This window comes from Chrysemys picta, chromosome 10 (assembly GCF_011386835.1).
Source record: "Chrysemys picta bellii isolate R12L10 chromosome 10, ASM1138683v2, whole genome shotgun sequence".
In the NCBI taxonomy this organism is placed as follows: Eukaryota; Metazoa; Chordata; order Testudines; family Emydidae; genus Chrysemys; species Chrysemys picta.
Window position 1 is genome coordinate 65946015 of NC_088800.1, and position 25743 is coordinate 65971757.

At 39.8% G+C, this 25743-nt stretch overlaps 1 protein-coding gene across 8 annotated transcripts in view; it reads right to left on the reverse strand.

The window, feature by feature from the left end:
- The window catches only part of TXNDC11 (thioredoxin domain containing 11), a 99235-nt gene that overhangs the window by 18098 nt on the left and 55394 nt on the right, over positions 1-25743 (reverse strand). For 7 of the 8 annotated variants that reach the window (XR_256762.5, XM_042861625.2, XM_065558841.1 and 4 more), the window contains 2 exons: positions 9235-9435; positions 4304-5093 (listed from right to left, as the gene is read on the reverse strand). Coding sequence is in view for 7 of the 8 variants with exons in the window: in XM_042861625.2 (XP_042717559.1) it covers positions 4304-5093; positions 9235-9435 (991 nt within the window). In the remaining variant the exon portion in view is untranslated. Of the gene's footprint in view, positions 1-4303; positions 5094-9234; positions 9436-11022; positions 11163-25743 lie in introns of those variants that run through there. The other variant, XM_024109464.3, reaches the window with a different exon arrangement.

Here is a 25743-nt window from a genome sequence, read left to right on the forward strand (position 1 = left end):
GACCCCACTACTTACCTCTTTCCATTGTGAAAACTGACCATTTCTATATTGAGAACACTAGCATGAAAACTAAACAAAATCAGGATTAAATTAATGACCAAAGTGAACAGGAAAAGCAAATTATAGGTACCTGAACAGGTGCATTTGCATATAATAGTAAATTCTACCTTATTTTTAAAATTTTAACTCAACATTCATGAAAATCAAGACCAAACCAAAGCTCCATGTTTTTAAAGCAACTAGATTTTGAAAGACTATGGGATGTTTTTTGCTGTGGTGTACTTAAACAAAAAAGATGAGGTCTGTCTTTTTAACTGTATTAAGAGCTCGTGATATTTTTTTAGAAACAATCTGTAAAGTTTCTCATTGGGCCAACAGTTAGATCTATTACTGTAATTAGCTTCTAACTGCAAGATAATCTGTGTTTAAAAATAGCTACTCTACTTAAGGAGTGTGGAAGGAATATGGGAGTTGGATTTTTGTTTTTGTTTTTAAATATCTTAGTCACTGAGGTATTTGCTTAAGTTATTTTTCAATTTCTGCTGCAAAATGTAACTATGCAACTGGCCCAGGGCAAGAAATGATGCAAGAACAATGTAAATACACCTATCTGAGCAACTTATTTTAATACTCAATTATGAACACACATGTATTTGCCTCTCTTCCCATTCACCACTGCCTACATTACAAGGCTGATTTTTACATGAATTTGCCTCTTCCCTTTCAACACTGCCTGAATTAAAGGCATGATTTTCAAAACTGTATGCTTGCAATTTCATGCCCAAAAGGTGCACTTAATTTTTGCAAGAAATTAACCAGACTGTTATGCAAAGTGGGTATTTTCATGTGTAAAAGGCTAGTTATATATCTTGTGTGTGCCTTTCAAATAACCGGACATGCAGGTTAGGAATGTAATTCACGTGCTCTTCTGAGCAAATGACTGCACACATGTAGTTTTGGAAATAAGCGTGTACTAGTCTGGAAAAAAGTATCTAATGGCAGAAAAAAAACAAATTACTAAGTTAATTTAGAAATGGTTTCAAATACAGTTAGAAAAACAAAGGTAACATAATTTGACTAAATATACCTCATATCTCTGTCTTGATAAATTCATTCTGACAAAAGTATGTGCACACAAGAACATAACAACTGCCATACTGGATCAGACCAATGGTCTATCTAGCCCAGTATCCTGTCTCTAACAGTGGCTAATAGCAGGGCTGCAGGGGGAGTGTACACAACAGGGCAACTTTGGAGAGTTCCTCCCGGGTCTTTCCCTGCCAGTTTCTGGCAGTCAGAAGTTTAGGGTCACTGTGAGCATGGGGTTGCATCTGTAACCATGTTGGCTAATAGCTGCTGATGGACCTATTCTCCATGAATTTCTCTAGTTCTTTTTTTAACCCAATTTTTCTTTTGGCCATCACAAGTTTCTACGGCAATGAGTTCCATGGCTAACTGTGGGTTGTGTGAAAAAGTACTTCCTCTTGTTTGTATTAAACCTGTTGCCTATTCATTTCATTGGGTGACCCCTGGTTTTTGTATTGTGGGAAAGAGTAAATGACACTTCTCTATTCATTTTTCCCCACACCATTTATGATTTTATAAACCTTAGTTATATCTCCCCTTAATTGTTTCTTTTCTAAGCTGAACAACCCTTATCTTTTTAGACTCTCCTTGGATGGAAGCCATTCCATACTCTTAATCATCTCTATTGCCCTTCTCTGAACCTTTTCCAGTTCCACTATATCCTTTCTGAGAGGGACAACCAGAACTGGACACAGTATGTGCACCTTGGATTTATACAGTGGTATTATATTTTCTGTCTTATTTTCTTATACCTGTCCTAATAGCTACTAACACTCTGTTAGCCTTTTTGACTGCTGCTGCACACAGTGCTGAAGTTTTCAGAAATCTATCCATGACGACTCAGATCTCTTTCTTCAACGGTAACAGCCAGTAAAGAACCCATCATTATATACGTGTAGTTGAGATTATTTTTTCCAGTGTGCATTGCTTTGCACTTATCAATGTTTCATTTAATTCATCAATTTCATCTGCCAGTTTGTTCCCCAGTCACCCAATTTTGTGAGATCCTCCTGGAACTTTTGACAGTCAGCTATGCACTTCACAATCTTAAATACTTTTGTATCATTTGCAAACTTTGCTACTTCACTGTTCACGCCCTTTTCCAGATAATTAATGAATATATTGAACAGCACAGGTTCCAGCACAGATCTTTGGGAGACCCCACTACTTACCTCTTTCCATTGTGAAAACTGACCATTTATTCCTACCCTTTGCTTCCTATCTTTTAACCAGTTACCGATTCATGAGAGGAACTTCCCTGTTATCCCATGACTAATTTCCTTAAGAACTTTTGGTGAGGAACCCTGTCAAAGACTCTCTGAAAATCAAAGTACTGCATACTGACTGAATCACCCCTATCAACATGCTTGTTGACACCCTCAAATAATTCTAATAGATTGGTAAGGCATGACTTCCCTGTACAAAAGCAGTGTTGATTCTTCCCCAACAAATCATGCTTATCTATGTGTCTGATCATTCAGTTCTTTACTATAGTTTCCACCAATTTGACCAGGACTGAATTTAGGCTCACTGGCTCCTAATTGCAAGATTGTCTCTGGAACCTTTTTAGAAGCTACATTAGAGTCACCTTCCAGTCATCCAGTACAGAGGCTTGTTTCAGTGACAGGTTACATACTACAGTTAGTAGTTCTGCAATTTCATATCCAAGTTCCTTCAGAATTCTTGAGTGAATACCACCTGGTCCTGGGGACTTATTATGGCTTAATTTATCAATTTGTTCTAAAACCTCTTGCATGATAGTATTTCAGGTTTGTAACCAAAAGGAATAGTTCTGCAGTGGATATCTCCCCCACATCCTCTACAGTGAAGACCAATGTAAAAAATTTGTTTAGCTTCTCTCAATGGCCTTGTTTTCCCTAGGTGCTCCTTTAACACTTTGGTCTTCTAGTGGCCCACTTCCTGTTTGTCAGGCTTCCTGCTTCTGACATACTTAACAAAATTTTTACTGTTAGATTTTGCATCTTTTAGCAAGTTGCTTCTCAAATTCTTTGTTGGCCTGCCTCATTATACTTTTACACTTAACCTGCCAGAGTTTGTTTCCTTCCTATTATCTTCACTAGGTTTTGACTTTCAAATTTTAAAAGATGCTCTTTTGCCTCTAAACAGCTTTCATTTACTCTTCTGTTTAGCCATTGTGGCATTTTTTTGGTCCTCTTATTGTCTTTTCTGATTCGGGGTATACATTTAGTCTGATCCTCTATTATGGTGATTTTAAATAGCAGGCATTTACCGTTGTGACAGCTCCTTTTAATTTCACACTAACAATCATCCTCATTTTGGGGTAATTCCCCTTTTAGAGTTAAATGTCACCATGATGGGTTTATATTAGGGCTGTCGATTAATTGCAGTTAACTCACGCGATTAACTAAAAAAAATTAACTGCGATTAAAAAAGTTAATCATGATTAATCGCACTGTTAAACAAGGTTTTATTTTTGAATGTAGGTTTTTTTTGTACATAATTCTACATTTGTAAGTTCAACTTTCATGATAAAGAGATTGCACTACAGTACTTATATTAGGTGAACTGAAATATACTATTTCTTTTGTTTTTTACAGTGCAAATATTTGTAATAAAAAATAAATATAAAGTGAGCACTATACACTTTGTATTCTGTGTTGTAATTGAAATCAATGTATTTGAAAATGTAGAAAACATCCAAAAATATTTAAATAAATAGTATTCTATTATTGTTTAACAGTGCGATTAATCGCGCAAATAATCGCATCTTAAAATCATAAAATCATCTTAAACATTTTCTCTGAGGCATCAGCAGTTATTTAATTTGAGCTACGGTACACTTCTATGGTACACTTCTTTAAATCTGCTGGCAATCTGGTTTCGTGGACTGACCACTTAGGGAAATTCCTATAGTTTGATGACATACCTATTGTCCAACCACTGACAAATACTATGAGGTTGAGGTTGGCAAAATTTCCACTTGAACTGAGTAAGTTATTCCTGGATTGTGAAATTATTCATTCTTTTATCATACCCTAGAACAACCCTTTGCTGTTTGATTAATTATTAAGCAGATGAAGATCCAGAATGCTTTCCATAGGCTCACTTTGCAAATTGATCTGCTTTTGTCAATAACATGTTTTTCAAAGTTATTATTCTTTACTAACTCCATCCTATCTTCATTTAATGTATTTGCTTACTTTAAATTTTGAATACAAGATTGCTGATATCATACCTAGAGTAGATTTTATAAGTGTTTGATTCTGATCCAAGATATAGTGTGCCTCTTCCTTCAGATCAACAATGGCAGCAAATTCCTTCACATGAGTAGATCTTGATGCTCCAAGTCTCTCTGCATACATCCAAAACAAATTTGAATCCAGTAGATAGAGATTCAAGGTCTTGTTGGTTCTGCAGCTCAGGCCAGTAATGTGAGTGCCATTAACGCAAAGGTCAGGAGTAAAACCATTCCTATCCTCAATGTGAGGACTAGAATGTTGGATATCATCCTTACCTTTCTTCCCATGGGAAGAAAATGCTACTTTAGGGGTCTGAAATATGGTCTTTTCAGAACTAATTAAATTTATCAGACCCCTATTTACTGTCCTGCAACATGCAGTGTAGTAGCTAAAAGGACTATAGAAACTTAGGAAATTGCTGCATTCTATGGTATTTGATATAAATTGGAAAAAGGTATGTTCCTTGAGGTAGAAAGAGTCCAAAGCTGCTTCTATCTCTAAAAAGTTACACTGTGGTACATTGACTTTACTTGGTTTGACCCCAACGGTCTGGTTGACACAAAGCTCACAGACATTGTGAGTCCTAGAGATCGAGTGCCACTGAGGGAGCACCACCGTGTTGCAGCATGGGTACTTTGTTATGGAGTAAGTGTCTGCAACTTGTGTACGCGCATGTGGTACAATGGACTCAAAATCTGGTGAATTTGCATCTCTCAAGTGCTGAAGAACAGGTTCAGCTGCCTGGCTTTTATTACAGTTGTTGTATTCCAAGGCCACTTTGGTAATCTATAGAAAAAACAAATTACACAGAAACGTGATCAGTTATATATCATTCATGTATCAACACAGACAATATTTGTCCCAATTTTTTTGAAATACATAAAATATATTTAGTTTTAGATGTACAATCCTGGAATTTTAGACACAGGGCCAACTCTTACCCTTCAATTTTAGTTTCTTACCAAAAGCCATAGGATGCACTGTTGCTTTATTATGAATTTAAATAAAAAAAAAATCTAAAATATAGTATGTGCTTAAGAACAGTGATGAGTGATAACGAGCCACACTAAAAAGATCTTCCTTTTTTACAGTCAGCTCAAAACCCTGTTTATATCGTACTTGTTAGGCTTTAATAACATTATACTGTGATGCTAAATCCTGTTATTTGACACATTATACAATATATCCATTTTCCCAAATTTTGTTTTTCTTAAAGAAGATGAAAAATACATTAAAGCGAAATATATAATGCTCAAGACATTCTTAACATCTCATTGTGAACATAACAAGAGTCATCCAGTCAAATCAACTACTGATATAAGAATAAAGCTTCCTGTCCTTCTGTGGGCAGAACTCCCATTTATTTCAATAGTAACATTATTTGCTGCTGACTTCAACAGAAGTTTTGCTTGAATGACGGACTTCTGGATTTGGTCACTAAACTGAGTCCTCATTTCACTAAAGATATCAATATTGCCACTTAATTGAAAACATATGGGCATGAAAGGTTCTCTCCTTCACAAACAGTATTCTGAGTTTATACTAAAGTCAGGGTTTCCATTTCTGCAGAATTAGTGGAGGTTTGGTTTTGGTTTTGGGGTTTTTTTTATTTGTTTTTTTACACTTTTCTTCATTATGATACAAAAATTCCCTATTATGAAAATTCTTGTGTCCTAGTAGGAGTTTATTTTACAGCCATATGCACAGTAGCCGGGCCTCATTTACAGTAGTTACTGGGTCTTTTTCACCTACTCTTTTTGTCTTTCCTATAAACCAGCACATTCTGAAAATAACTGCAAATTGGAATATTCTTAAATTTCTAATGAGTTTATTGTAGCAGAACAGATAGGTTGGAGAAATGAAATGAACAGCAAAAAGAGACAGTGTGATTAGATTTCCCCCACAAAGTATTGCGTTAAACAGTTAAAAATACATACACATTGTCCTCCTAGTACTTTTCCATATAAACAATCCTTGCAGTTGTCACGGGGATGTTGTGAGATTATGACTATGAGAGAAGCTGGGTCACATAATCATCTCTCAGATGTGGTCCACAATGACAACTTCTGTGATAGTTTTTTTTTTTTTTTTAAGAAATCATTGGCATAGCCTTTTCTTTTTATATACTTAATAGTTCCTGAAAATGTCAGATTAGATTCTATAAAGGCTCATTCCTTAATGTTGTAACCTATTCTAAAGAATGTGAACAGATGTTGGAGGACACCTGAATTTTTTTTTTTTTATAAACTGAAAAAACATATTTGCATTACAAAATCTTATTTCAGTCAGCTCTAATCAGAGAAATTTGTAGTTTTTTGAGCACTGCTAACATACAATGAATTGACAGCTTCACGCTGTGTGAATGCCTTACAGGCAAATGGTTTCAGAGCCAAATGAAATTCACAAAGGCTGCTGGCTGCAGTAACCATTTCTCCTTGTGGTAAACAAGTTGCATAATATACTGTAGCTTCTTATGCCCACTTTAACACACTGTCATGCTACAGTAACCAGGAGACCCTGTATCTGATTTAATGCTTTGATATAAATAAATATTTCTCTTAACTAGGATAAATCAGAAACTGGTTATTCACATGGGGTACTGATTTTACTTTATCAAAATATATGATGGCTAATATTAAAGAGTGTATTATCTGTGCCGAAAAAACGTCTGAATTAAGCCTGCTTTACATGGAGCACAGTTTGCTATAGGAATCGCTCCAGTTCCCTTCCAATCTTCTTCTTCAGTCTCTGCAAATGATTTTGTACGCAAAGTAACTGCTATGTGCCATAAGCAATAAGGAAAATATGAAAATCACTGACCTCATTAGAGACAAACTAGTAACAGATACCACAAAAGCTAATTAGTTGGAAGATAAGGCCTTTTGTGACCTGATGAAATCCCACAGGCCCACAACTAGAAAAAGAGCTGAATAAAAAATGTGAATCTGAATCTTCCCAAACTGTAAAATTTGGGATCCAGACCAAAACTTCTCACCTCAGATACCTCTCTCTAATGGGCTCTGGTTCTGAAAACCATGCACTTTGCAGCTTGGACCTTCCTTCACCTCTAATTGGCCCAAATAAGAACCTCAGAGCTGAAGTCCAACTGAACTTTGAGAAAATTTGGATCTGGAACCAAACTTTAGGGGGTTTCGCCCATTACTTTTCATAATATCATGCTCCCACAGCCCAGCACCCAACAAAACAAACAGTACCAGCTGAATTGGAAAATACGCTGACTACCTCCTACAGGACTTGAAAATGCCTGGCTATGATGCCTCTTTACACCAATCCTGCAGTCTGTGGTAAACGCAAGGAATTACAAGGGTTACCAGTCACTGTGTATGCAAACAGAATATGCTATTGTAAAGATATATAAACTGGAATAGATTCATGCTGCTGAGAAGTTTGTAAGCAAATTTATGCAAGACCTTAAGGAGTGGAATTTGTCATGTCTGGCTTTTGTATATGTTCATGACAATAATGGTAATGGTGTATTGGCAACAAGCCCACAATAAGTGAGTCCTTGTTTCACATATACCTCTGACATGACCCCCAAAGATGGATTTGCCTGTGGAAGCATGGGTAACGCAGCTGATAACTAAAAGTTTTGATGTACAGTTTCACTTTGATACATTAGCTATGACAGCTTTGCAGTCAAAATGGTTTAAACTCAACACTTTTCATAAATGTCTGTTTATGTAATGAATGAGAATTGCAACTGAAACCATAATCTCAATTTTAGAGTCAAATTTACATCTCCCCACAAAAATTTGATACACTGGACTTTAATTACTGCAAGTTATTTACATTAGAAAAACTGAACCAACTGAATTAATACTAATGCCGAGCCATTCCAAGTTCCCAGTCCCATGCTCAGACCACTATACATCACTGATTCCAGTAAAGCAAGAATCTTAGAATGATGTTGGTTTAATTTCTTTAGCAAAGAGAAGGGAAAGAGGAAATTTGAGTAGGAAGCATGCTCTGCCAAATCAAGGAAACACCTCTGGATTATTAACTAAGCCATTTCTAGTGTCAGAGGCCCAAATTGAGGCTAGATATTATTGAAACTGACTTTGAAACTAGTAATTTACAATAATTCTACAGTAATGCCACTTAAGATCAAATTACTACATGTAAACAAGGTTAACTGGGTTCAAGCAGATGAAACAATGCCTTAAGACTTTGGACAACACAAAGACAGCAGCGAACATCAATGTCACAATTAACTTTTTAAATGCAAGTGGCATTACAATGAAGATTCTTTCATAAATAAAAATGGCTTGTCCTTCAGCCCATTGAAAAAAACACTCCAAGGACCAGAAATGGCCCCTTTAAAAAGAGGGTGAGAATAGAGTGTGTAAGTATGATGAATATGAATTAAAATTGATTGCATCAATCTTTCTTTATAATCTGATATTCTTTTTCAAATATAATAGCAAGGACCACCCCGGGATTTATAGGTTTCAATGTTCTTAACTACTATTTTTTCCATTGGAAGGCACCATAATAAATCCTTTCAATTTCTCAATGGCAACATTAGGTTCACTTAATTAATTCAATATGAAAAAAATATATACACTAGTAACCATTCCTCTCTCCCTGTTGTTCATGAGAATTGGGATCTATAATTGTTTCCATTAAGCATTCAAAAACCACAAACTTTGGGCTGTGCGGGGGCGGGGGAAAGAAGAATCAGACCCAGTATAAGCAATGTACACTATTCTGGAACATCAAGTAACACATAAATGGCACCCAATCTGTATCAATACATACAATTTCAAGTTAGATCTTTATGGAGCACAAAGTAGAAGCAACCCCCCTTGTATAGACCTTTTTCTATGTTTGTACAGTTCCAACACAATGGGACTGGGGCCTGCATGTTCTACCACAATAAAAAGAAATAACAATATATCTCACTTACTTCATCTAAAAGAGGATGACTTTCGGCTAAGGGATTGAAGGGTATAAATAAGAAAAGTGCTGGTCCCTTCTTCAGTTCATTGTTTAGTAGAAGGCTTTTTCCTCCATGTGGTCTCAACCAACGTATAAATGTCTCTCGGTTTTCAAGAGCCCACTTGCAAATATTCTCAGCTGTGTAGTTCATGACTTCACTTGGATAGATCTTGAAAGGGGAAAAAATAATTAGTCCTCCTCATTTATTTAAATACACTGTTTACTGATGAATGAGATACATAAGATGTCCAATACATGTTATATTGGTACTGTTACAGCTCTGACATTTTTAATTTACTGACACTATTCAGGAACCATTCTCACCTTAGTCATCATTCCATAGATCTTTCCCTATAGATACTCTTCCCTACTCCTCTCCAACTCCTAGTACCATGAGTAGAATCTCACAGTGAAGTATGGCTCACTGTATTTTCAATTCTCAATTAAGACTTATCAGATGGTGATCAAAAGCAAATTTAAAGCAATTTATTGTTTTCTCGTATTCTTTTGTTTTCCAACCAAGCCGTCTCAATGTTGGTAATACTTTTACCTCTGTATCAAGCAGCTCTGATAGACTCTTGAACTAATACTCCCAGCACTCCCTTAACTTCATTGTATTATTATTTCTTTGCTGAATGCTGATAATGTGGTTAGAACTGAAAAGAAGGTCCCTGCCTAAAGGAATTATGAAATCAACACCCACAAAGTGAATGTTAAGGTTTTACCCTGCATCTCTAGTATATGTTATTTTATCCATAAATAAAAAAATAAATAATCAGACAGGATTTTCAGGGTGACAGACTACCTGTGTAACACCCTTATGTTCATAAGATTAAATTTTACCAGTTGTTATATGGTAGAAGCTTTGACAATTTTTGTTACTCTGCCTCTCTAAGGTAATTCCCACATTCTCTTCTGATTTTTCTCAATTTTTCTCAAATGCTTATTTATAAGATGTTGAGGACCATAGGTCTTATACAAAATAAATGCTCTCATCATCTTTATGCATCTTTCGTTGCCATCCACCTACACCTGGAATTTTCCTAACATAACGGCCTCTGCAAAGCCCATTAACGATAACCCATGTCAGTAAAATTTCAGTGTCTCAGCTATTATAAAACCAAACCAAACCAAACCAAACCACCATTAAAACAGAACCTTCCCTCTGGGTCTCCAAGTGGATTTTCCATTATCTGTCTATTTAGACTGCAAGGTTCTTTGTGCAAGAACCATGTCTTCGGTATTATAGATAGCACATAGTTGGGCTTAACAAATTAATGAAATTAATGCCATCTGCCCCTTTTCAACAATAAAGTTTGTTTGACAGACTGGAATAGATAAATTGGAATAGAAATAATCAATTGCATCATAATCCTTTAGCATGTTAGATCTTATTTGCAGATGATAAAATAATTTTGATTGGGAAGGTTATATTTAACTCTCACCTGCTTAAATATCATATTAGTCTTGTCAACAACATATGCTCTACCAAGCAGGTTCTTTTTTACTTTTATATTTTCTTACACTCAGACCCCCTGACCACTCTCCCTCCCTCCCGGAAAATCTGTATATTTCTATAAAAGTGCGTGGAGATTCTGGGCCATCAATATGTATCCATTTCAAAACTATTTCCAAAATGCTTCTCAAGTGACTTTAGATCTCTTTATTTCTCCTCTACACCTGATACAAATCTCCTCTTGTGTTTATTTTCACTAATGTGAAAGACCTCAGTTTCCAGATTAATATTGCCACTCACCTTGATTTATTATGGTGGGACACCAGAAAAACCTCCCCACTATGTCTCTAATTTCATCACATTGACTCTCTTTAAATGCATCTCCTTTAAGATCCTGACGTAGCTGTGATTGCAATTCAATAGCTTTGGTATCACTGACTGTGATTAACTAATTCAATGTTCTAAAAAAAAGAATTTAAATTCTGGAGTCACTTTCATGAATTAAAGCATGCTGTTTATCATGCACCATTATCATAGGTTTGCACAGACACCAGTTACTGTTTCATGTGATGCATGAAAATCCTTCATCATGGTTTGAGTAGAATAAACTGTAAATACATGCCTTATCTCCATACGATTTCCACTGTTAATGATGATATACACAGAGATAAGGTCTTTACACTGAACAGCTATTCTAAAAGTTGCATTTCAGGTCCTTCCTTGCTCCTCCAGCTTCATCAATTTCAACCAAAATTAATATTCCCAGCCTCTATGAACATAACTGACCTTAGGATTAGCCTTTTTGAGTTAACTCACTTAAGTAATTTTTCTACTTGAGTGTGATAAATCGGGTATCTTTAGAGCAAAATGAGTACCGCACAAACAAGTATATTTCAGGGTGGCAGGGCAAAAGCACATCTTATTTTCATTTGAGCTCTCTAGAGCCCCTTTGTCTTCACATTTCTGAAATATTTTGCACCAGAATAAGATGGATTTTTGTAATGATACAAGGAAAGTATTTATTTTTCCCAAAACAAATGGCAGATTAAAGCTTCCTACTAAGGAAAAATACATTAAACATAATTAACATTTCCATTAACAGTTATGTCCAATCCATGTGCCATTTCTTAACACTGAAGGTTACAAAATTCTATATATTTGAGTATATTCTCTCACATTCCTTGGTAACACTGGTCTATAATTTTTGAGAAATCGTCTGCCTCAGAGATAAAATGTGCTATTTATTATGTATTTTGACGTGCTGAATTCAAATATGACAATTAAAACAACTGATTGGCTACTGTTTCTAAGATTTTACATTTTATGTCTATGTATATTGTGTAGATAGTAGAGTTTTAATCATAAATTGTAAACCTAGGTCTTTTCATGTATTTATGGTTGCTTTACGTGATAATATTTCACCTGTCCTATTTATGTAACACTTTAAAAATCAGCAAAAGGGTTATATAAATAAAATTTATTATGAAACAAAAGGCAAAAAACTATTATGAACATAGTTTAGTCCTATTCAATGTCTACTCGGCACTTCTTGGCTTGTCTCTTGTATTCATTAAACGGAGCATCTCTTGTCACTGTCCAGCAATAGTCTGCAAGCATTGATGGGCTCCATTTGCCCTGATAGCATTTCTCCATTGTTGCAATGTCCTGGTGAAATCGCTCGCTGTGCTCGTCGCTCACTGCTCCGCAGTTCGGTGGAAAAAAAATCTAGATGAGAGTGCAAAAAAATGCATCTTTAGTGATATGTTGCAACCACGGCTTTTGTATGCCTTGAGGAGGTTTTCCACCAACAACCTGTAGTTGTCTGCCTTGTTGTTTCCGAGAAAATTTATTGCCACTAACTGGAAGGCTTTCCATGCCGTCTTTTCTTTGCCTTGCAGTGCATGGTCAAATGCATCATCTTGAAGAAGTTCATGAATCTGAGGAACAACAAAGACACCTTCCTTTATCTTAGCTTCACTTAACCTTGGAAATTTTCCATGGAGGTACTTGAAAGCTGCTTATGTTTTGTCAATGGCCTTGACAAAGTTCTTCATCAGACCCAGCTTGATGTGTAAGGGTGGTAACAAAATCTTCCTTGATTCAACAAGTGATGGATGCTGAACACTTTTCCTCCCAGGCTCCAATGACTGTCGGAGTGGCCAATCTTTCTTGATGTAGTGGGAATCTCTTGCACAACTATCCCATTTGCAGAGAAAACAGCAGTATTTTGTGTATCCAGTCTGCAGACCAAGCAAGAGAGCAACAACCTTCAAATCGCCACAAAGCTGCCACTGACGTTGGTCATAGTTTATGCACCTCAAAAATTGTTTCATGTTGTCATAGGTTTCCTTCATATGACTGCATGACCATCTGGAATTGATGGCAAAACATTGCCATTATGCAGTAAAACAGCTTTAAGACTCGTCTTCGATGAATCAATGAACAGTCTCCACTCATCTGGATCGTGAACGATGTTGAGGGCTGCCATCACACCATCCATGTTGTTGCAGGTTACAAGATCACCTTCCATGAAGAAGAATGGGACAAGATCCTTTTGACGGTCACGGAACATGGAAACCCTAACATCACCTGCCAGGAGATTCCACTGCTGTAGTCTGTAGCCCAACAGTTCTGCCTTACTCTTGGGTAGTTCCAAATCCCTGACAAGGTCATTCAGTTCACCTTGTGTTATGAGGTGTGGTTCAGAGGAGGAGGATGGGAGAAAATGTGGGTCCTGTGACATTGATGGTTCAGGACCAGAAGTTTCATCCTCTTCCTCGTCTGACTCAAGTGAGAATGATTCTGGTGCATCAGGAACTGGCAGTCCTTCTCTGTGGGGTACTGGATGGAATGTTTGGATAATGCACAGTCCACCTTTTCTTCTTTGACACACCTTTCCCAACTGGAGGCACCATGCAGAAGTAACAATTGCTGGTATGATCTGTTGGCTCTCTCCAAATCATTGGCACTGCAAAAGACAGATTTCCTTTTCCTGTTCAACCATTGGCGAAGATTTGTTGCACAAGTGTTGCAGCATATGTGTGGGGCCCACCTCTTGTCCTGATCTCCAATTTTGCAGCCAAAATAAAGGTGATAGGCTTTCTTAACCATAGTGGTTATATTGCGCTTTTGTGATGCAAAAGTCACTTCACCACAAACATAGCAGAAGTTATCTGCACTGTTCACACAAGTACGAGGCATCTCTGCTCACTTTAGCTAAACAGAAATGTGTCCCTTTGCAAAATCAAACACTGACAAATACGAGAGCACGACACTGTATGATTTCTAGAGCTGATATAGGGCAATTTGTTCAGCAGAGTGATGTAAGCTTCGTTATGATTGCATCATCCATGACTTCTAGGAATAACATGAAGCAATTCATATCATGTATGACGCAATACCAGCTTCAGATTGCATCATTCATTGTTTTGCCTAAAAAGCAAGTACTGTCCAAACCCAGTCATAGATTTATTCATAGATCCAGTCAAAGATGTATTTTAGTCATTTTTGGTTTAAATTGAGATCCCTTCCCTTTCTAACTCACTTATCCTCCGCCATTCCCAAGTCAAGGGTCGTACATACTGACCCAATAGCATATCTTGAAAACTAGAGCCAGTCAACAATTTTAAGCATCATTTTTGTTCTCAGTGACCCAGTATTAGTAAAGTTTGACTACATTTATTTCAGAAGCATTTTGGCTGTAGAGCAGTGTAATCAAACATTTGTTGACCTCAAATTTGATGGCAACCAACCCTTGTGGGTTATTGTGAGGTATTAAAACAATTATTTGGCATAAGAGAACACTACTGTTTTGGCAATTCTGTTCAGAAAATAACTTTGACCACTGTTATAAAACAATTTAATCTGCCTTTGTTTAGAATTCCTCTCCACTTTATGGACTGTACGTAGTTCTGAGCCTCCCAGTAAATGTCTGCAAATCAAAGCAATTGAACACCACAACATACGTATTTATTATTAAAGAAAATGAGAGCATGCTTATGTATAGCAGCAGCCACTTTTGCCCAACTAAATCATCACACCATGTGAACAGATGATTATAACCAAAGACTATGGAATAATCATTTACTTCTCTTGTAATTAGAAACTATTAAAAACAGCACTTTTCTAATTATACTATCTTTCTCCTAATTACATTGTAATTGATAAAATACATACAGAATGTTTGTATGAATAAATGATATAAAAATCTGGGTCACTAAAATTTGATCTAACAAAATCAAATAGAAATTTAAATAATAACCACTAATTACAAATGTAAACACACCAGTATGACAAAGAATATCTTACTTATATTTTTTCATTTAGAAGTGTGAAAATTTCATATTTTATTTTAGAATGTTTAATTTCTTCCTAGAAACTGTTACATGACTTTTCAGGCTCAAAACTTTCAAGAAAACATTCACTTTCATTAAACAAAATCATGCACAGAAAAAGCTAACTCAAAAAGATGGAGAAAAGGGGAGGGAGATAGCAATTTGTCAAAGTTCTGCATTATTAAGAAACTGTTCTTGGCTATCTCATTTTCTGTAGAACCTCTTTTTGGGATGCACCCATCTCTCGGGGAAATTTGCTAATCTCTTCTGACTAGTTTTCATTTTCTCTGCTGGAAATTCCCCACTTCCCTGTGATTTCCAGTTTTCGGCAGAAAAGAGAAATGAGACAGCTAGCGTAGGCTGAGGTTTATGTTTTGCTGTTATTACAATAACCCCACCCACTCAATCTCCCTGAGGTTTGGTTTGGACTATATACCATGCAAGTGTATACTACAGGGAAAGGTGGGAATATCACTTGCTTTTGCTTACAATATTTTACTTCAGTGGATTTTTCAGGCTCGAGTGTTTCAATGCATATTGTATTTTCATTTGTCCCAATACAATTTTTAAATGGAACAATGTATCATACTGACTGCCCTTCTCCTCTCCGCCCTTTTAAAAAAAAGTACTCCTTATCACCAAAGCAATATTCAGTACTTCATTGCAGTTTCTGGTATATGAGTTTGTTTTTTCTGAGAAATTAATCATAGGAAATATGGGGGAAAACTATAACACGTATGATTACTGGTGCACCTATGTTGTAAAGCCAGCAGGATTTGGTTCATTGTGGTCTGTGTTTCTCCTAGATTCTTATCAAGTAGAACTATCAAAGAGACTGAAGGGTATAGCAAGAAGGATCATCATCAGAATCCCTACCTTTCTACTTATTACACCCTATGACTTCTCTGATACCAGTTCCAGTATATTGGCAGCATGGATATTTCATGTATGGAATGGAACTTTGAAGTGGAAGTTTCTTGTTCACAGCCATCACAGAATAAGTGATAAACTAATTCCGTCTCTTTTTGGCCACTAAAATTCTGTTGCCACTACTGGCTTTTCCTTCACATCATTCTCATTCTGATATCATTTATTCACATCTATTATCCCAGACAACATAATTTGTTTCCCCTGATACAAAGGCACTACTCAAGAGCTGTGAAAGACAGCCAATATAATATGGAATTTATTGTTTACATTATAAATGGATTAAATATGGACTGGGGCAACATGCTCCTCTCTATCAAATGTTTTTCACACTAAACCTTTGTTCATTTTGATATACTTAGTAAATGTAGGTGTCCCCACACCCTTTTTTTTTTAGTGAGACCAAGACCCTGTACGGACCAAGCTCATGTGGCCTCACACCTCGGAGCTCCGAAGATGGTAGTACCCTTCTTAAAGATAACAAATCTATCAAAGAGTGCTGGAAGGAACACTACCAAAAGCTTCTAAATCGAGAATCAACTGTGACTGACAACACCATCGACTCCATTCCTCAGTACCCAATCTGGGAAACTCTTGCAACCCACCAAACACCCGAGGAGGTCTGCAAAGCAATTTAAAAAATGAAGAACAATAAAGCACCAGGTCCCGATGGCAAACCAGTTGAAGTACTGAAAGCGGGGGGAGAAATACTGACTAACAAGCTTCACTTGCTGCTCCTCAAAATCTGGTGCATTGAAGAAATCCCTGCTGACTTACGTAATGCTAACATCGTCACCATTTTCAAAAAGGGAGACAGGGCTGATTGTGGCAACTATCGAGGCATTACCATCCTCTCCATCACTGGAAAGATTCTTGCTAGAATCTTACTGAATCGCCTGCTCCCTCCTGCAGAGGAAGTACTTCCAGAGTCCCAGTGCGGCTTCAGACCATCACGAGGCACCACTGACATGATTTTCACAGCCAGGCAGATCCAGAAAAAATGTCAAGAACACCACCAGGAGCTGTATATGGCCTTTATCGATCTGACCAAAGCCTTTGACTCTGTCAACCGTAAGGCTCTGTGAAAAATCATGTCAAAGTTTGGCTGCCCAAGCAAAATTATCACCATTGTAAGACTCCTCCATGACCAGATGACTGAATCCATCCTGTGCAGTGGCTCTACTTCTGAGCCCCTTGTCATCCGAACTGGTGCAAAACAAGGTTGTGTACTGGCACCCACCCTTTTCTCCATTTTCTTAGCAGCTATGAAAACACTAACCCAAGACCGTCTACTACAGGGCATTGTCATCCAATATCGGATTGACAGCAACCTCTTCAACCTTTCTCGTCTCCATGCCAGAACTAAAGTAATATCAGCAATAAAAAACGAACTCCAGTACGCAGATGATTGTGCTGTAGTTCCACACTCTTCAAACAGCTCTTAATTGCCTCTCTGAAGCTTACAAAAGCCTAGGGCTAACTCTGAACATTGGCAAAACAAAAGCTCTCCATCAGCCAGTCCCCAGTCAATCATCAGACCCAGCAAGGAAGATGTATATAGACAAAGAATAACTGGAAAATGTAGAATACTTTGCCTATCTTGGCAGCCATCTCTCACAGAGGGCAGACATAGACATCGAGATTCAGCACAGAATTTGCTCTGCCAGCCTTGCCTTTGGCAGACCATGTGGCCGAGTGTTCAACAATCACATCATCAGAACACATAGTAGACTTTTAGTTTGTAAAGTGGTGGTAATCCCAACTCTCTTCTATGGTTGTGAGATTTGAGTGACCTATAAAAAACACCTGAAAAACATGGAATGTCAGCACCAGCACTTTTTTTTGGAAGATACCCAACATAAAGTGGGAGGATCATCGCATTAATGTCAGTGTCCTCACAGACGCCAACATCTTCACTGTTGAGGCCCTGATTACCCAGCAACAGCTGGGGTGGAGCAGGCACTGTGTGCACATGCCTGATGTACACTTACCAAAACAACTGCGGTAGGCCCACCTCACCAAAGGAGAAAGGAAATGAGGAAGCCAAAAGAAACGCTTTAAAGACACGTTCAAGATAAACATCAAGAGATGTGGCATTGACACCACACACACTGGGAGACAGCAGCCCAGGACAGGGATAACTGGTGAAGACTTGTCAGAGAGGGAACGTCCACTTTTGAGGAAAATCCCCTTGCCCTGGTTGCAGAAAAACACCCGAAAAGAAAGGAAAGACAACAGTCACACAGCAGTTGCGACCCTGTCTGCCAACGAAAACGAGCCTGTGGCTCAAGGATCGGACTCCTCAGTCACCAAAGGACCCATTAAAAATAAAGCCTGTGAAAGAGATTATCCTCGACCTTGAGGGATTGCCGACGAGGTCCCTTAATTCAATATTCACTGTACACATGTGGCCAAAGGAATTTAAATAACTGACTGGCAGTGCATTATGAAAGAGGTTAATTTTAGAAAGATGGAAAAAGCTACCTCTTTTGGGGTGCTTATCAAATTGTCTCCATGTTTAATAATCGCATGAAGCATCTTTAAAACTTCCAGATTAATAAAGAAGAAAAATATCATGAAGCTATATTAAGAAGTTACTTTCAAGAGGCTGTGGAAAAGGAGACTGTCAAACTAATTTTCTATCTTTTCTGATAAGATTGCAAGTTTGGTTGATAAAAGTAACAGTGTTGTTGCAATATACTTAGACTTCCGTAAGGCATTTGACTTGGGACCACATGACATTTTGATTAAAAAAACTAAAATTATATAAAATTAACATGGCACACATTAAATGGATTAAAAACTGGCTAACTCAGAGGTCTCAAAATGTAACTGTAAATGGAGGCTCATCATCAAAGAGAGATCGGTTCTTGGCCCTACGCTATTTAACATTTTTATCAATGACCTGTAAGAATTCATCACTGATGTAGTTTGCAGGTGACACAAAAACTGGGGGACTGGTAAATGAAGAGGACAGGTTACTGATACACAGTGATCTGGATCACTTGGTAAACTGGGCACAAGCAAACAATATGCATTTTAATATGGCTAAATGTAAATGTATACATCTAGAAACAAAGAACATAGGCCATGCTTACAGGATGAGGGGACTCTATCCTAGGAGGCAGTGACTCTGAAAAAATTTGGGGGCCATGAAGGATAATCAATTGAAAATGAGCTTCCAGTGGCCAAATGAGCTAATTTGATCTATGGATGCAAAAAGAGTGGAATCTCATGTAGGAATAGGGAGGTTATTTTACCTCTGTATTAGGTACTGGTGTGCCCACTGCTGTAATACTGCGTCCTTTTCTGATGGACTTTGATAAATTGGAGAGGATTCAGAGAACCACCATGAGAATGATTAAAGGATCGGAAAACATGCCTTATAGTGATAAATTTAACAGATTGAGCTCCTTGAGTATAACAAAGAGAAGGTTAAAGGGTGACTTGATCACAATCTATAAGTACCTATATGGAGAACAAATATTTAGTAATGGACTCTTCACTCTAGCAGAGAAAGGTACAACACAATCCAAAGGCTAGAAGTTGAAGCTAGACAAATTCAGACTAGAAATAAGGTGTAAATTTTTAACAGTGAGAATAATAAACCATTAGAACCACCACCATTAGAACCAAGGGTTGTGGTGGATTCTCCGTCACTGGTAATTTTTAAATCAAGATTGGATGTTTTTCTAAAAGATCTGCTCTAGAAATTATTTTGGGGAAGTTCTATGGCCTGTGTTATACAAGAGGTAGATTAGTGGATCACAATTGTCCTTTCTGGCCCTGGAATCTATGAAAAAGAGTGTAGAGTATGTGGGAGGGTACCCCAGTGTTGATCTCTCATTTATTATCTGACTACAGAATTGTGAATGGTAGAAACAATACTACTATAATGATCTAGAGGACTGGAACCGAGGTCTGTAGGGGTCTGGGTGACTGGTGCATCCAGGCTGCCACCCAGTAGCCATGGCAGAGTTACAATCCATGCACTATAAACCCTGGGGTTACTACACACCACAGAAAGTGCAACCCATGGAAGACCCAACTGATAGCATCCCCCATGACCTCTGATCGCTCCAGGCACACTATTAAAGGCATGGAGGTAGTTCCTTGAAGCTGTCTGTAGAACCCAGCAGTACCCAGACTGTTGCTACAAGAGACCTTGCTCTCATTCCCTGGTTCAGACTCCATCTCTGATCTTCATCTCTGATTCCTGGTTTGACCCCGGATTCTGGTTCTGATCACTGGCTAGCCTCTGGTTCCAACCTTAGGCCTGACTCCTGGTTTTTGACTCCATTTCTAACCCCAGGCTTGTCTCCCAGATCGGTCTCCTGTTCTGACCTGCTGGGCCAGACAGCTAAGGAAGAGAGAGAGAGGTACACAGATGAGACTTTCAGGGACACAGCAGAATAGTACTACCCCAGGTCTGACAGTCTTTGTGCTGTTGAGGGGGATGAAAGGCTTGGGGAAGGAGAACATCAAGCTGGAACAGAGGGAAATGATCCCATGGTTGGGACCTTCCTTCCAGATGTCAAGGTATTCTCTCATGCTAAGGATAACCTTAATGAGGAGGAAAGAGGCAGTTACTTACTGTAATTGGAGGTTCTTCAAGATGTGTGGTCCATATCTCTATTCCACACGTGAGTGTGAATGCATGCCATGTGCCTGAGTCCTTAAGTTTTTTTCTAAGCAGTGTCCATTGACCCACACATATGGTATGATTCCTCATGCTTCCGACCCACGCTATAAGGGACACTGTGGCTCAATGCCACTCCAGTTCCTCTTCTTACCACAGTATGGTCAAGCTCAAAGCAGAGGAGAAGGAGGACAGGTAATGGAATACAGATAGGGACCACACATCTCGAAGAACCTCCAGTTACAGTAAGGAACTTCCGCTTCTTCTTCAAGTGATGGTCCCTATGCGTATTCCACACATGGGAAGTGATAAGTGTGGCAGTGGGTGCAAGGAGGTTGATGGTAGAGCCATTTGCAGTACAGTTCGTCCCATGGCCATGTCCACAGCTGCCTCATGATCCAGGGCTTAGAGAGTTGTAAACGTGTGTACAGAATGCCATGTTATGGCTTTGCAGATGTCTAACCATGGAATGTCTGCTAATGAAGTGGAGGAAGTGGCCTGTGCCTGCGTGGAATGAGCTATAACACCCCCAGGAGGGGGGAAGTTTGATAGCATTCCAGTAGGCAGCCCGAGACCCACCTGGAGAGAGACTGTGAGGATGTGGCTTGGCCCCTTGATCTCTCCGCCATAGCTACGAAGAGTCTTGGATACTTCCCTATTGGTTTAGTCCTTTGTAGGTAGAATGCCAGGATCTGCCTGATGTCGAGGGAACATCTCTTGTCTGTAGGGGAGCTGTGTGGTTTCGGGCAAAACACAAGCAAGTGGATGTATTGGCTGAGATGAAATGCTGACACAATTTTGGGGAGAAATTTAGGGTATAGTCTCGAGGAAACCTTGTATTTGTGGAATACCGTGTAGGGTGGGGGTCACAATCACGGCTGCTAGTACACTGACCTTTCAGGCCAAAGTGATGGCAACCAGGAATGCCATTTTCATAGAAATATGGGTCATAGTATAGGTTACCATAGGTTCAAAGGTGGTCTCGTGAGGGCTGAGAGGACGAAGTTAAGATCCCACTGACGGGTGGTTTTGGTGACTGGTGAGAAGGTTTTGAGCAGGCCTTTCATGAATGGTACCATCATAGGGGTGTAAAAATGGAGCGTCCGTCCACTGGGGGAAGGAAGGTGCTAAGTGCCGCAAGATGCACACAGATAGAGCTGAGAGCTAAACCTGATGTCAGGTCAAGGAGGTAATCTAGGATGACAGTAATGGTCACTGGAGAATGGTGGGCAGCAGGCCCACTCCAAGAAGCAACGTCACTTTCCTTGATAGCACGTTCTGGTGGATTCTTTTTTGCTCTGGGAAAGGATCTGCTGGATCGGCACAGAACACAAATGGTCTATGTCAGATGCCCATCCAAACACCAGGCTGTGAGGTTAAGTGCGCCTCGGTTAGGATGTTTGAGATGCCTTGAATTGCATGAGAAGATCCCGGAATAACCGAGTCTGACTGGTGGATGGGTGAAGAGCTTCAGGAGATCTGTGAACCAGAACTGTCATGGTCGGCAGGGTGCTGTGAGGATGATGGTGGCTGTGTCCCATTGAACCTTCCTGAAAACCTGATGCAAAAGGGGAATGGGAGGGAAGGCACATCGGAGGTGGCCTATTCATGGGGGCAGGAGAGCATCACCTTGAGAATCTCTGACTACCGCGCCCCTGGAGTATTGAGATTCACGTGATGGTCCTAGCTGGGGATACCCCACTGCGTGAAGAAGTCAGCCAATACTGTGTCGTGGAGTGCCATTTATGATCCATGTGGAAAGTCCTGCTCAGTGTGTTTGCCAGGGAATTCTGGGTGCATTGCAAATACGTCGCACATACGCAGTCTGTAAGGTCACTTGGTTTCGGATGCACCAATTCCATGGTCTGAGCAACTCCAAGCAGACGGAGTGACACCTGATCCCTCTTTGCTTGTAGATGTAGACCACTGTAGCAATGTTATCTGAAAGAATTTATATGCAGAGGTTGCAAAGGATGGGAAGAAAGATTTTGCAGGCAAGGTGAACTGTCCTAAGTTACAGGACATTTATGTGTAGCCTGGCTTCCCTTGGTGTCCACATGCCCTGGCGGTCCAGGTGGGCACCCCATTCCATAAAGGAAGCATCCGTCACAATTGTGGCCTGTGGAGTGGGAGAGTTGAAGGGGGTCCCCGATCATGATCTTGGACGGATTGGACTAACAAGCAAGAGAGGTCCAAACATCCGAGAGAACGGTGACTCTGGAGTCTATGTGATTCCTGTTTGGCTTGCAGGTCAGGAGGAGCCAGGTTTGTAGGCATCGCAGGTGGAGTCTTGCAAAGGACATCACGTAGATACAAGCTGCCATGTGCCCCAAAAGGGAGAGGCTTTGGTGGACTGTCATGCGGGATTTACAGCACATGTAGACGATTTGGATGCTCATCGCCACAAAGTGCTCTGTCGGAAGGAAGGTCCATAGAGCTACCGAGTCCATTCTCGCCCCTATAAAATTTATCGTCTGGGTACATGACAAAACAGACTTATGTTCGTTTACACAGATTCCTAGCGTGACCGGCTATCTAGATGGGCCACAATGAGAATGCCACACTCAGGGCGGACTGCAAGAAATAGGGCAGACAATTCCCAAAACTGGTGGTTTATTGTATAATTAGATTCACCAAGCCAGTAATAAAGGAGCTGCTGCAGTACCACACTGGTTAACAAGAAGCCAAACACAGTCCCCTTTAGGTATTCCAGCCCTTGGCTCCCATCTAGACAACTAAGTCTAATATAGTGAGGGTTACTGAAGCGTGAGTTCTTCAAGGACAGCAGGGATTCATCTGTTTTAGCATTGAAGAGATTGGCTTCAACGAAAGGGAGGTCCTCAATGGTGTTTTGGACCTACTGCGGGAACCCTGATGACTGAAGCCACAAATCCCTGCGCATCACTAGTTCGGGGGCTACAGAGCAGGAAACAGTGTTGGTGCATCCACTGCTGCATGGAGGGCCACCTTCGCAACTAGTGTACCCTCGTCAACTAGGGCGTGGAACTGGGCCTGGTCTTCCACAGGGAGCTTGTCCTTAAACTCTGCTAGCCTGCCATATGTGTTAACATTTTACTTGTCTAACAGAGCCTGGTAGTTTGCGATGCAGAATTGCAGACCTGCCGATGAAAAGGCCCTCCTGCCCAGGAGAGCCAATCTTTTTGACCCCTTGTTTGGCGGAGTGGACTTTTGGGGGTGTTGATGGGATTATTCTGTGGCCTCCTGGACAACTAATGAGTTAGGGGCCAGGTGGGTAAAGAGGAAGTCTGCCACTTTAGCCAGCACAAAGTAGCATCTCTCAGCTCTTTTGGGAGTAGGGGCACACAATGCTGGAGTGTGCCACACTGTCCAGGTTGGTTCCAGGATAGCCTCATTTATAGGGAAAGCCACTGGAGTGTCCCTATGACTGGAGGATGTGTTGGGGGTCCTGGACTTCCTCCAGCGGGATCTGTAAGTCAGTAAGCCACTCTTTGCAGGAGACAAGTATCAGAGGGGTAGCCGTGTTAGTCTGGATCTGTAAAAAGCGACAAAGAGTCCTGTGGCACCTTATAGACTAACAGACATATTGGAGCATAAGCTTTCGTGGGTGAATACCCACTTCGTCAGATCCCATGCGTCTGACGAAGTGGGTATTCACCCACAAAAGCTTATGCTCCAATACGACACTAAGTCTATAAGGTGCCACAGGACTCTTTGTCGCTTTTTACAGATCCAGACTAACATGGTTACCCCTCTGATACTTGACACGGGGTTCCCATGGAGATTCTGGAGGGAGCTGTTCCCGTGGTCAGGCTGGTCTGTCCACATAGTGTCAAGGCAGCACCATCCGAGTATCTGAACCTGCACTCATAGATAGACATTCTAATAGTCCCAATACCAAGGTGACCAGCGATATCAACGGATCCCGCTTCTTCTTAGCCTTATCTTCCAGCACCAGGGTCTTTAGCACTGGTTCCATGGGACCTGTGCACAATATCTCACCCGACCTGGCACGGCTTGGGCAGAGAACATGTCCCTTATGAGCAGTTTGCTGCGAGGATCTGCTCTTGTGCCCACAAGAGTGTATCTTGTTCTCATGATGGGTTCTCTCCTTACTTTTAGCGCTGGCGGTTCCACACCTTGGCTCATGCTCAGAGGGGCACTGTTGGGCTGTGGGGGCCCCTGTATAGGAGGTCTCCCTGGCCAGGATCCAAGTGTGTCTGGGGGTCTAAATTAGCTGTTATCATTCAAGGAAGATCTTGGAATCATTGTGGATAGTTCTCTGAAAACATCTGCTCAGTATGCAGTGGCCATCAAAAACATTAACCAAGTTAGGAAAGATAATAAGACAGAAAATATGATAATGCCACTACATAAATTCATGGAATGCTCACACCTTGAAAAGTGCCTGCAGTTCTGGGCACCCCATCTCAAAAAAGATATATTATACCTGGAAAAGCTACAGAGAAGGGCAATAAAAATGATTAGGGGGTATGGAATGGCTTCCACATATGAGAAGAGATTAAAATGACTGGGACTATTCAGCTTAGACAAGAGACAACTAAGGAAGGATATGATAGAGGTCTATAAAATCATGAACGGTATGGAGAAAGTGAACAGGGATGTATTGTTTCACGTAACACAAGAACCAAGGGTCACTCAAAGAAATTAATAGGCTGCAGATTTAAAACAAACAAAGAAGTACTTCTTCAAACACCACATAGTCAACGTGTGGAACTCGTTGCCAGGGGATGTTGTGAAGGCCAAAAGTATAACTGGGTTAAAAAAATAATTAGGTAAATTCATGGAGAATAGGTGCATCAATGGCTATTAACCAAGATGGTGAGGGACACAATCCCATGCTCTGGGTGTCTCTAAAAGTCCAACTGCCAGAAGCTGGAACTGGACAACAGGGGATGGATCACTTGATAAATTGCCCTCTTCTGTTCATTCCCTCTGAAGCATCTGGTAGGCACTGGCTACGGTCGGAAAACATGATACTGGGCTAGATAGACCATTGGTCTGATCCAGTATGGACATTCTTATTTCTGCTATGAAGTGTCAGGCCAGCATCAGGAATGGAACTAATTGGTATGTTACTTTTAAAAACACAGTACAAACACAATAGCATCCACTATTTAA